Raw genomic sequence first — 13,843 nt, forward strand, 5'->3', positions numbered from 1 at the left:
CTGCAACTGTCATTTACTGTATATAGAGTATCATTCGTTTCTGTAAGTGTGGCCAACCTTCTCAGGTTTTGCTTTCAATCGTTTTTTCTCTGACTTTATTTGTGTTCATAGAAGTTCTGTATGTGTTTGTGTACCTTTTTTATTTTATTAATTATTTATTTACACACACACACACACACACACACACACACACACACACACACACACACACACACACACACACAGACAGACAGACACACCTTTTTCATTTATCTACTGGGAAGAGATATGGCATTTGTGATTACTGTCTACTATGTGATCAGTGCAAACATTGAGTCGTTAGTCATATTCATTTGATCATTTTGTAGTACCTTCTTTTCAGCCTTTGTTTTGTGCAGTATATGTGATAATTTTCTCGTGACGTTTGGAAGTGTTTCATTAATTCTTCTATTTTCATGTCTTTCCCTCTTGCAGCAGGTTTCTGATTATTTTCTCTTAAATTTTCTGCAAAAGTTCAATGGCTTGTCCGATATTTCCATGCTCTGATATGTTCTTTGGACCAGGTGTATAATGTTTTGCTGTTTTTTCCTACATGTCTCCCCACTGCGAGTGTTGCACTGCAGTAAATATATTCCTGCATTCAGGTAGATGTCTGTGTCTTTTGTTGCTTGTGAAATGTATTTTTGGACAGAATTGTCTGTCATGAATGATATGTTTATGATTTGTTTTAGGCTGTGTGTGTTATTTTATGTAAGGCCTTGTGCTTGTAGGTTAATGTGTACCATCTTGAACCTTCTTTGTTGTTTACATCTAATTCTTGCGTCATTCTTGTTCTGTTGCTGTGTGTGTTTCTTTGTATGGCACTTTATTGTGCTATTGTTTTTGGCTTTGTATGTGTTGTCTCTATTAACTGTACTTGTTGCTTAATTTTGTGGCTGTATTACTATTGTGCCAATTCTTTGTTGCTATTCGTGTGAGGATGTCTAGGTCTTCTGGCAGTTTTCTGTGCTGATTGGTACTGTGTTGAGTCTGCAAATTATGTATCTGATGGCTATTTTCTTCAGTTAGTGTGGCTAATTTGTAGTCTGATGTACGGTTGTGCAAGTAGTTGTAGGATTATTGTAAATTTCAAAGCCATGCATATTGTTTTCTTTTTTAACCGTTACATCAAAGAAGTTTGTCTGGTCGTCACATTAGTTTTCCATTGTGAATCTTATCCTTTTGTGTATTGTATCTATATCTGTAGAAAATTTGTCCATTTTTGCTGTATGTTCATCAGTTAAACAAAGTATATCATCTATATATCTGGTCCAATCAAGTATGTTGTGATTATCTCTTGTTATATTAAAAAAAACAGATTTTCGACATGGTTTGTGAAAATGTTAGTTAGGGCACACGACACTGGAGATCCCAATGGTAGCCCATCTTCTTGTAAATAGTACTCATTACTAAACTGGAACTAGTTGTGTTCAGTTATCAGTTGCAGTAATTCTTGTATTTCTTTGATGCAATCATCTGATAGTCTGTTAACTTTCAGTTTCTGTTCTATGGTGTTTATTGTTTCTGCTGCTGATATATTAAAGTACATATTTTCTATGTCAGAAGAGAGATGGGGAAGCTGTATCTAGTATTTTTGTATCTTTCATAAGTTCTATTAACTGTGAAGTATTCCTTATTGTTCTGTCTTCTTCTGTTTTATAGGTTTCAGATAGTAACTTCAAAATGTGTCTTGCAAGTTTGTAAGTGGGAGCTTTTTTGACTTTTGCAATTAGTGTTAATCGGATATTTACTTTATGGGTCCCTGGTTGGCATCAGAGGGTGGGTGCTGTGGGATTACTGTGTATTAATTTTCCTTTTTCGGTGTCATCTAGTGTGTAGTCTATATTTTTAAAGATTTTTCTTATCTTAGACTGAAGTCTGTTTGTTGGGTCTGATTTCAATTTTTCTACCTTATTTTGTGAAACGAACTCTTGTGTTTTGTCAGTGTATTTTTGTTTGTCCAGAAGGGCATCTGTATTTTCTTTGTTTGCTATGGACATAGTGATGTTTTCATTTTGAGGTTACTTTCTAAGATTATTTAGTGCTATAGATTCTGTGTTTATTGTTTTTGTCATTCTGCTTTTTTATGCCTCTTACAATTTTATGTACATAGTTTCGTCAGTTTTCTTGTTAGACCACATCCATGAAAATGTCAGGAACAGTTCTCCTAAAACCAAACTTGATTTGCTATTTATTTCAATGTTTATCCACAAATAAAGAGAACTTAGCATCTGCTAAGCCTACTGATGGGAAGACTTCAATATACACAAGAAAAAGGAAGGTCACTAATACGAAAACTTGGGGGACATAATATGCAATTACTTCCTGATACATTGAAGATGTAAACTCTTAAAATGTGTCCGTAATCATTTTTCTGGCACTTTATTTCACCTGTCCATCTTGATCACACAATTTTTACTCCTCACTATTACCAGTTTTGGCTACTGCCACCTTCAGGTCTGTTACAAACAAAAACAGTGTGCAATCAATTTCAGTTCAGTTAGCTGACGCTAAATCTATAAAAGCCTGGTGCTACAAAAGAAAGATAAAGTGTTTACATTATTAACAAACATGTATACCAGCCATACATGCCATAAAATATTCTGATGTATCAACCCCAATCTAAACATGTAGGTACATACTAAGTGCTGGCGATGCATCTGGTATTTATTCAGAGAAACTGAGGCCAGCAGAAGACACTATAGCTAGACTACACAATTGGTGTAATGGTTAAAATGCAGTATGTGTAGTTATTATTTGAAATTACTTCACATGGCAAAACGAACTTCTAACAATAAAACATGCACTGACATACTATATGTGGAGTTAGATCCATACTAATAATGTGAAGCTCATAGCCTGGCAAGGTAAAACATACAACTGTGTAAAAGCCAGTATAAAAAGTATAAGAGAAAAAAGGCATCTATAAAATGAAATCTTCCAGCCTGACAGATCAATTACCATAAATGTAATTGTAAGGTAATTGACGAAAGAGTAACTGTTTATTAAAAATAAAAAAAATCGATTGTTGATAATACATTTGGAGTGTGGTCTCAAGGGCTCCATGTACGATATTCTTGTTTTCTTGTGGCTGAACTCGCTGAGGAAGGCCCGGTCTCCTTGTCACATACTAGTTTGAGCAGTGTCGAGTGCTCCAGCAGATTGACGAGTGGTTGTGTGCGCTGGCTGCTGGCTATTAGTTGAGGGTTGATTACAAGTAACGCAATATGACAGATGTCCACAAAACACTTGTCAAGGAATTACAAAAACATCAGTCCCCAAGCCTGCTCTTCATAGAAGAAATCGACAGAGAACTGGGTGCATTAGTAGCCAATTGCAGTTTAAAATTTGTCACCTTTGAAAGAAAGATTAATGTTTCAACAACATGAAAATCAGAATGATGACTCCTCTCAATCAAAACTGAAAATGAAAGACGTGCAGGATGTGGGTAACATTAAATGCCATATAAAATGTGTAAACTCAGTAGTCCTCTCTAGATAAAGGTGAGCTGAATTCAACACTAAAAACTTTGGAAGGTATTAGAAACATCTTTACAGAAACAGAGAGAAAATAGAAATAAAAAATTACAGGAAGTATTATCCCACTTGGTGCTATACTTGTACAACATCCTATGTATTTTTACATTAAATGATTTAAAAAGTATAGTGGTGGATGTGTAACAGAATATTACAAAGACTTCTGAAAGGGCAGATAATGTGGCAAGCAAATCATCAACCTGCACTCAGTAATCAGACATGACATGTCCATGAAATAATACTGTCTCCAGTTTTGTCGCTGTCTAAAAAGTTTATAATCCCGTAGAATTATCAGCCCTGCTCTTCAGACTCCATGAGTTCAAAGCAGAAAACAAACACATATCTCGCATTTATAATAAGATATCAGTACCAATAAATGTAAAAATTTAATGTCTTAAAGTAATATTTATGTCAGATGATAGTCACTGGAAAATATGGTCTTTCTCTGCCCAAGCTCTTTGCACAAGGAACTTCTGGGAATAAAAATCTGTTCAATAATAACAGACTGACAAAAATCTCAAATGGAACATTTGGGATATTGTGGAAATGGTTAGTGATCTACCTTGGATACTGAAGTGGCTTCATATTGGACAGAGAAAAAAAATTTTAGTTTGCAACTTATACCAACTTTCTTGCATTCCATCACTATAAACAGTGGTTAAACACCTGCCCATTTATTGTCTCACAATAAAAGTGACAGTTTAGCAACAGTCCAGAATACACACCTTCTCAGAGATGATAGTTTATATAAAACTGTGTTAGTGTCTAGTCTTTTGGCTTTCTTACCATATATAACTGTATGTGAGAATTGTCATGTGAATTTAATACTCTAAAATCCTTTTAGCGACCAATGTTTGACTGGCTAAAGAGCATTTCTTGTGACTCTCAATAATGCCTTGGTAACTTATTACAGTTCTATGCATCTCTGGTTTATGAGACCTAGCAGACAACCTTGTGGTACATGAATAATTGTGACAGAGGTGAGAGTTACAGTTAAAAGCAACTGGTACAAAAAAAGACTAAAGAAGATATAATAGTGAAGTTCATGAATTTAGTGCATAACAATATGTAACAACAAAACACATTACGTGAAAATACTAGCTGTTATACAACATATTCTTGGATCTGTTTCACACATAGAAATAATTACAGCATCTGTCATGTTTTCACATTTAGAAATACGATAACCATCATCTATAATTCTATTCAACACTTGAGGACCCATGGCATAGTGACTTATTTTCCAAGTATAGGTAAACAAATAGCTGCATGACATTAATCTACCTCTTTTGACAAAAAAACCTGTATTTTTATATCAGCAGCAGGCATATTAGGTACTGTATTTGATCCCCAGTGTAATCACTGTCTGTTCAATAATTCCTATCATGATCTATCACTTTTAGTCCTTAAACTTGTGACCTAAAGAGCAACATCCTACAAATACTAATGCTAGGCACTTGATCACTGGTTCAGAGAATTACTATTTTACTGAATTAAAAAAATTTAAAAGGTATAATTTATGTGCAAAAAAAGCTGATTGTACTGCAATCAGGATTCCAAACCATCTACAGGTAATTATATTGACGCTTCAAAATTTGAAGAATGGTACAACTGCTCTATTTAAAATAAAACCATGCATGTTATAGAATGATGCTGTTGCAACCAACCTTGAACTTAATAATAAATTTCAATTAGGCCCCTATTGTTTCAAACTATGACCCTGTGTATTTTGACTTACTCATCTACCAGTAGCATTTCTAATTTTTCTGTATACTGCATTTTTCCTCTTTATGATTTGTTGCACTGCATACCTTTGTTAGTAAAGCTGTTGTTTTCTAAAGCTTTACAGCTGTCTCAAGTATTCAGTAATGTTTTGAAATTACTAATGATTGGTGTGTGCTGTAACCTCACCATACACTATCATATAGCTTGTGGTCTATAAGCTTAATTGTAGATATCCACGTTGTTTTGTTCTCTCATTGTATGGTTTGGCATTCAAGCTATGTACTGGTTTCATTTTAAAAAAATTATCTGCTCATACAACACTTAGTATTGTGTTTGAGGATTTGTAAGCAATTTAACCCTAACTTTAAGGCATACTTACTGATGTTTATGTATGTTCTTTTCTTTTTGTGATTGTCCAAATTCCACATCTGAAAATCGGTATTATGAAAGTATAATTTGAAGAGTTTTACTGTTTTTCTTATATTACTAGTAAATGGTCCATAAACCTGTTGATACCTAGAAATTCTGCAGTAACTGTATGTAAATTGAGAGTAACAACCACCAACAACTAAATGTTAAGATCATCTTTTCGTTTATGGGAATAAATGTTGACTCTAATAACTCTGTTGGTGCTCATTCTCACAAAAATGTTTCACTTTACTGGTTTGCTGAAGAAAAGATGCTGTGTCAAGTTTCGTTATTTTGTAAACTGGATGAGAGGATTCTGTATACAGGAACAATTGACAGAAAGAAAAACACTGATCTTGAATACATTGTTTAATTTATTCAATTAGGATTCACATAAGAGAGTAACTCTTTGTAACTGCAAGTTCTATATTAATTTTACATTTTTTTGTCCAAGATTTTTTCACATTACCTAGGTATCGACATATTTATATTGACACAAATACACGACACACGCTTTCAGATTACACCACACATGAAGTCACTGTAATGCATCATCAATCACATATTCACAGACCAGACGGTTTCGAGTAGTTTTTCCCACTTATATACACAGAAGGTTTTTATATTTATACATTTATAATATAAACAATCATACAAAGTAATAATTACACATCACATTGACATGAGATTTACAGGAGCAAATATCAATTAGGAGTATGCCTTAAAATCTAAAATATTGTTTATGACACTGCCAGTGACTGAATATCTCTTTTTTTCGAGTAGCAGCTGAAGCTTAATACAAAAAGTTTGTCATCTTGACACATATCCTCCTCATGCTAAATCCAGATCAATATAGTGCAGAGAAGTCTCACTATTGGGTCCTTCTGATTTAGACTGTTTAATAGAAGAGAATGCTAAGTGTCAAGAAGACAAATCTTTTTCTAGACGATATACGAGCTTTATAGCTTTATTCTATAAACAATGCAGTATTCTTAAAGTATGTAGTGACAGAGCATTGTGAAATATATGTATTTTTTCTAATTAATGAGACAATTCAATGAAAGCAAAGGAGATAGAAAACATCAGCCACAGTCCTTAATTGAACTATAAAAAGTACTTGTTGAATGAACTCTTGACATCAACAGTCATGGCACAGAACTGAGTAGCATTTGTCTGAATGGAATGGAAACATTTATTTGCTATAGGTATTTAGTGGCAGCATTCCGTGCTCATGAATAATATACAGTAAATTCTCTGTCATTTCTGACTTTTTCACATAAAAGTTAAAATAAATATTTTGCATATTTATACTAGAGTAAATATTTTATCAATACAATACCAGCCTATCAGGCAATAAGTTAACTGCTCATCTTCAGGTATCTAACCGTTCCACAGCTTCATTTTATGTACAAAGTAAACTATATTTCAAATATCTCACTGTCCACTTGAAAATTAAACACGTCTTCATGTTGCACTGTACATAATACTTAGGTTGTTTCAAGCTGTCACAGTGGTCATTGCAATATTGCAGAAACCACCCCAGACTTACTCAACCACCTCTGGATATTAATTTTATTTTAATAATTTGTTACACCATGGTAGTGTCCAAAATTTACCACTGCACTGCAATTTACATTGGATCTTGAGTTTGAGTGATGCTTTAAGTTTTTTATGAATGGAAAATAGTTGGTTGTGAAAACTGTACACCTCTGCAGACGTATCTTTTGCATACATACATGTCTCTTTGCTAAAGATTAATAAATTACAGAATCAATTCTAATATGTTCTGTGGAGTTTGTTGACAAATGGTTTAATCATGTGGCTGTAGAGCGACTTTTGCTGCGTTTTGAAATTTTTTTATGTCTATAGGTGGATGACAGGTCACTTTTAATTACTCTATAAGTTAAATACGATGGATTCACGAAATACTTCGCTGCATCGAAAGTACATAAGAAGTTTTTTTTGTTTCTGATTTCTCCTATGAGACTCAAGTGATTTGCTTGGGCTACACTGAAGCCAAAATAGTAGTAGAGTTGTCTTTTTATCACTGCACAGCTGATGATCGATCAATGTAGACACTGGCCTTCCCAAAGCGCTTTTCCTTTTTTTTGTGGCAAAATAAAGGTAAAGAAAAAGGAGTGCTGTCAACCCCACAGATGTTTTCCTCTTCAGACGATCGTACATTAGTGTTTTGTGTGTCGTTTGTGCTAGAAGAGGGAAAACCGTGCAACTGGGGGAAGTGCAGTTCCTTTCTCGCCGCTGGGTTGGCAGCAGTGTCCGTGAGACAGGCCTGCCACTCGAGACGCGGCGCGGCGCCTCGCAGCAGGCGCTGCCACCGGCCGCTTGTGCAGTGCTACTACTGTTGTTGGCCCCAGTGCTGCCACTCCCACTAACTGTAGGGGCTGCCGCACGCGTACAGGCCTCTCTGCATGGGACCCACCCCCATGCCCATCGCCTGGTGGAACGCGTAGCCTTCATCCTGGAGTGACGCCAGGTGGAAATCTGCAACACGCAAATACAACACGTGCCACCGGCGCTCCTAGCCATTCGCCTCACACAAATAATTTTTTTTAAAGACAATTTCTAACAATTTTTGGGAGGCACCATTGTGCATTTGTATACCGAAAATATTTCATGCACGAAAAAGGAGATGAGGATGAGCAAAGACACCATTCATTGTAGAATGAGTTTAGAAAAGAGTCACTGACGGAACTTGATAGCCCATGTAGCAAGACCTTCATCCCAAAGGGGCAGAACATCGGTGTTCAATTCCCGCTCAAGTGCACATTTGTATTCTGTCAGTGACAAGAATTTGGCCATTAATTCAATCTCGCAACAGCTTTCGAAGGCATGGCGTTCCACTGCAAGGGGCATTGATCTTAGAACTAAGATTACATTTTTATTGAGGTGAAGTGTGTGTGTGATTGCTAAGGGTTGTACAGTATTTGGCTGAAGTTTGAAGCTAAATTCCCGCAAACAATGTACTTATCTATTTGTCATCTACAGAGCAATTGTTTAAATAATTTTTGGGACACAAATACACAATTCGCGCCTTGAAGTTTTTAAGATCTGTCTGCTCTTAATAGTGGGGAGATGATATCCCTTCCATGGAGGATTTTTAGACTTAACACCACTTACATTCAAAAAATATTTTTTTGCAGAGAATATCATTTTCACTGCTTTGTCTGCAATTATATCAATGTTAAATATTAAATAAAGCTACCATTGAGTCTAATAAGCATCACAGGGATGATTACTCATCACTTGAAATCAAACTGCAGGGTTGTTTTAAACCTTTCCACCAAATTTGAAAATTGTTTATGAACTGTTGGAAAGTTACTCTATCATTTAACACCAAATTTTTCACCAAGGCAAAGATGGATTATGAGAAATTCAGTACTTATATTCTCGTCTTCAACAGAAGTGATGAGAGTTCATTACATTTTATCATACAAAGTTGTTCTGTAGAATAATGTGTAAGAAAAACCCTCTACATATTTTACATTTTTTTAGCACTTATATAAATATACTAGTGGCTTCACAGCAACCATTAAAACAAGTCTCCCTGTATTATTTCCGAATTTGTTCATAGAATATACAAAAGTATGATTTACAATTTACTATACGTTCGAAATCCTAGGAGACACATTAGCATTAAATCATGCATCATAGCTGCATAAAATTACTGGAGAGCATCTCTTCATGGTTCACAGAAACAATCGTTTAATTATTTTGTCTGGCAACCAGCGTTCACTAGCAGTAAGATATTTCACTGGCCCCCAAAGTACGAGCAACAGAGATTGAACGTAGGTATTACATTAGTAACCAAAGCACGATAAACAGGGATTGAAGGTAGCTGATGTTTCTAGCGTTTCATGGCCTCAGTCAACTCCTCGTGAAAAGTGTTTTAAACATATCCGTTACATAAGTCTCTCATACATGTATATGAAGAATGATATGTGTAAATCACTGAAAAAGTATCATACTAATGAACCGTTCTACGGTATGCATTCTTCAAAGCACATGAAAGACAATTACTTAACAACAATTGGGAAGCAGTACAGAAACCAGGTGTTGTGACTTTACTTCTCTCTCTGTTTCATCGAGAAATCTATCAGGCGGTGCCCTGTACTGAAGAAGGTACAAAACTGAGTGAAATTTTTCTGTAATTTTTATAAAAAGTTGATATTGATATCAGCTTTTATCAGAAAGACAGTAACTAACAACATGGGTCCGTCGTTTTCGCACTGAACGCGAGAATTTGCCAGGACTGGAGTATCACTTAGTACCATTGGCAGGGACAGGAGTGCACTGTAAAATAACTCGGCTTGTAGGATGCTATGAAAACTGGAAGGTACTACTTCAGTGTTTCTTTAAAACAATGTTTCCAAACAGCAATCAGTCCTACATCAGCGATAGGCCAGCCTTAGTTCTGAGATTTGGAAGAGGCAGTAACACGTCTTTTGGAGCTTCTAGTCTGCAGGCAGCAGTAAATGCTGAAAGTAGGAAGGTGTACAAAATTAATGGAGGATTGTCTCGCCAGAAGAAAGAATTACAATAGTAGTTGGCACTAGAGAAGATTCAGTGTGGACCACAGCAAAACCATCAACATTGAGCCATACTCATGGTACAGGATGAAACAAGAAAGACAGTCTTGTCTCTCTCCAGGAGAATGTCTCTTAGTCATCAGCTAATCAGGAGCCCCTGGTTTGAGTAATGAGGCTGGCAAGAGACTTTGGCCATAAGTTAGACTCTTCGTGTTTGGGACCTCACAGTGCCCACAAGGAGAAGTGTTAACTTTAGAAACGACTCTTTCTTCAGAGAAAGGATAATGCAAGAAATTTATTCTAGTGGAGGATCGGTGTTGAGTGCAATATCGCTGTTGAGACCAAGATCGTAAACACATAAAAAGTCATGAAAACGAAATACTGTCTGCCATTGGCATAAATGCTCCCAAACTGCCATCAGCCTTACACCAAATTAAGACATGGGAGAAACGGTGGCTCATAATCTGGACACTCGTTAAGGACCATCGTAAGTGTGTTGGGGCGAACTCGAGAAAGGACTGTTTCGCCTAAAAATGCTGCAAATGAAGACCTCGGGTTCGCAGTAAGACATATGCTTATAAGACCCAATGGAAACTAAACGGCAGTCGCTCTTTATATCTTTTAAAAGATGTTTTTCCATTATCGTTCCTACATTGGCTATAGGCAAAACTCGTTGGAGACAATGGCGTGCAGCTTACAGACACTAAGATCTGTCTACATAATATGGCGCATTAAGTTTGGACTGTTGAGTCAGAAAACCAATAAAGCAAGCAATCGATTCTAAATGTGTTTTGGTGCTGACTGTATTGTGGTTGTTGAGACCATGACACATCGTTGTAACAACTGACGAAACCGAAGTGCTTGGGTTTCATCGTCATGGATACTCCCAAATTCTCATCAGTCCTGCACCAAACGAAGACTTGAGAAAGGTGGGTGCCCATAACGAAGACATTTCACGTTGAGGGCCTGGGTATGTCATTGGGACGAACTAGAGAAGGGACTGTTTCGCCAGAAAATGTGGAAAATAAGGACCTTGGATTCGGTGAGACCGACGTTGTAAACACATGCTTATAGGAGATCACAGAAACTAAACGACTGTCTTTCATTGTTCCAGTAAAAAGAGTACTGCCAGTCATCGTTCCTCCATTGGTTGTAGGCGTGTCTTTGGACTAAAGCTTGCTCAATGCAATGGTGAGTATAGTGACCTACATGAACTTACCAGAACTTACCAGAAAAAGAAGTAAGCAAGTGATCTATTTGGTACTGATGCTATCTCTCTGTCTAGATCAACACAGTAAACTTACGCTGATAATAAGCCATGAACACTAAATGCTAATCTTTCACTGTCTTAAACTTCCCAAAAATTGCCACCAGCTCCATAATAAATGCAGGCCTACGGTTTTTCAGTAAAGAGTTGTCTGTCATTTTGACGCTCCATATTGATTGCCAGAGTACGTGCACTGGGACCAACATAAAAAATGACCCTACCATCGCGAAATTATAGAAATAAGTAAATTTGCTACAAGGCCAACACGTAACATGTGGTGGTAGTACACCGTGAAAACTAATAGGCATTCACCGTCTCTCTAAAACAATGTTCCTAAAGTGCCAACAGATCAACCGTAGATCCAACTCATTGCTCCAATTCGGAAGAGGCAATGTTACGTCTTGTAGACTTTCAACTCCGTGGACAGCAGTATGAACGCAAAGTAGCGATGTGTGTGCAAGTAGGCAAGTACTGTTCCATAAGGAAATGAGATAAATAAGCAATTGCTGCTGGAGCTGATTCAGTGCCGAGTGAGACCATCACTGTAGTATCGTGCTCATAGTTGTTGAAAACTAAAAGGTTGTCTTGCGTGGCCTCCCTAGCGGAGTATTCCCGACGAGCGAAAGAGCCGCTGGCCTATCCTGGACCTTCTGTAGGACAGTGTAACGTCATTTAGAACCACTCCCCAGCCTACGTGGCGAGATGGGCGAACTGCGCGTAATGCGGGTAAGCCGGGTAACCTGGGTAAGGCACCAGGGCGCCACCGGGCCCCGCGTAGTAGTTACCGCCGGCAGACATACTGGCCATCTTGTGCTCCTTCTTCCACTTCATACGCCGGTTCTGGAACCAGATCTTGATCTGGCGCTCGGTGAGGCAGAGCGCGTGCGCGATCTCGATGCGCCGGCGGCGCGTCAGGTAGCGGTTGAAGTGGAACTCCTTTTCCAGCTCCAGCGTCTGGTAGCGCGTGTACGACGTGCGCTGTCGCTTCGTCTCCCCGTTGGCGTTCACGGTGCCTGTGGACAGAAAACAAAGAAACCAAGCTACAGTCACACATTATATCATCGTACCTCGCACAACATCGGCTACATTGGCAACATCGACAACATCGGCAACATCGGCAACATCGGCAACATCGGCAACATCGGCAACATCGGCAACATCGGCAACATCGGCAACATCGGCAACATCGGCAACATCGGCAACATCGACAACATCGACAACATCAGCAACATCGGCAACATCGACAACATCAGCAACATCGGCAACACCGGCAACATCGACGGCAACATCGACGGCAACTACAAAAGAAAATGATGAAACCTTCTGGTATTGTCTGCCAATTTGTAGCGTCGTGTTGTCACAACGTTTCGACGAGTTTTCAATCCGTGATCTTCAGGTGTCACCGCAAATGAAAACGCCAGGTGAAAATCTCTTTGAAACGTTGTGACAAAGCGACTGCACCATTCGGCTGATAACCCGAGGAGATTTATCAACGAAATTGCCAGTTATTCAAAATGACAGTCACAATCACATTATTTTGCCGCCAGCCGGTTTCAACCCGCGATGGGGTGATCTTCAGGGCAATTTACACCATTTGGTTGCTCGCTGTAGCCGTCACCCTGCCTGTGCACGGTTGGTAACATCATCAGAAGTCTGACAGATAGCCATATAACATTTAAAAGGAAATTAAAAGAATTTCTGGATGGCAACTCCTTCTACTCATTAAATGAATTTTTGGATATAATAAGTAGGTAATTTCCCCATCCCCCATCCAAAATAATAATAATAATAATAATAATAATGTGTCATGTAACATTTGTGTAATTTAATATCTTGTATAGACTCCTTTTATTAGTCTGACACAGTCCACATCATTACAAAGTGTCGTATTCATGATATATGGAACAAATACTTACCTAATCTAATGTAATCTCTAATAATTTAAATACTGCCGCTGCTACCGCTCTCTGCAGTGTCACTGTCTCAGGGTGCTAAGTGCTGCGAAATTGTGACAGGCCGCCCAAATTTAAACATACTTCAAAATTAATGAATCGACTTTGCGTTATAAGGGAATAGTGAGAGAGTATGCTTAAGTGCAGCCATGCCAATGTTATATCACTGTCAATCTAAGGTCACAGGATAAGTTTATTTCGAAATTCCGCTAGTAATTCGTCAGTTACAAAGTGATTGCCTGTCCTCGTCAATATTGCAGAGAAATCTGTAGTGGTAAATAAAGATTCAACAACAACTGAATCAAATGTGGTTAGGCGATACGATGACCTACGAGGTCCCCAGACTTGAGCACGTTGAGTGTGTGTCCGCGTGTGTGTGGGGCCCCGGCG

At 37.8% G+C, this 13,843-nt stretch overlaps 1 protein-coding gene across 3 annotated transcripts in view; it reads right to left on the reverse strand.

The window, feature by feature from the left end:
- Nucleotides 1-6,043: 6,043 nt before the first annotated feature.
- LOC126293660 (homeotic protein Sex combs reduced-like) overlaps nucleotides 6,044-13,843 on the reverse strand; it is a 272,010-nt gene continuing 264,210 nt past the window's right edge. Inside the window, exons 3-4 of one of the 3 annotated variants that reach the window (XM_049986955.1) lie at nucleotides 12,302-12,514; nucleotides 6,044-8,189 (exon numbers count right to left, since the gene is read on the reverse strand). In XM_049986955.1, coding sequence (XP_049842912.1) covers nucleotides 8,077-8,189; nucleotides 12,302-12,514 — 326 coding nt within the window. In that variant the 3' untranslated portion in view covers nucleotides 6,044-8,076. Of the gene's footprint in view, nucleotides 8,190-12,241; nucleotides 12,515-13,843 lie in introns of all 3 variants that reach the window. The other 2 variants (XM_049986954.1, XM_049986953.1) reach the window with 2 other exon arrangements.

This window comes from Schistocerca gregaria, chromosome 10, assembly GCF_023897955.1.
Source record: "Schistocerca gregaria isolate iqSchGreg1 chromosome 10, iqSchGreg1.2, whole genome shotgun sequence".
Classification (NCBI taxonomy): domain Eukaryota; kingdom Metazoa; phylum Arthropoda; class Insecta; order Orthoptera; family Acrididae; genus Schistocerca; species Schistocerca gregaria.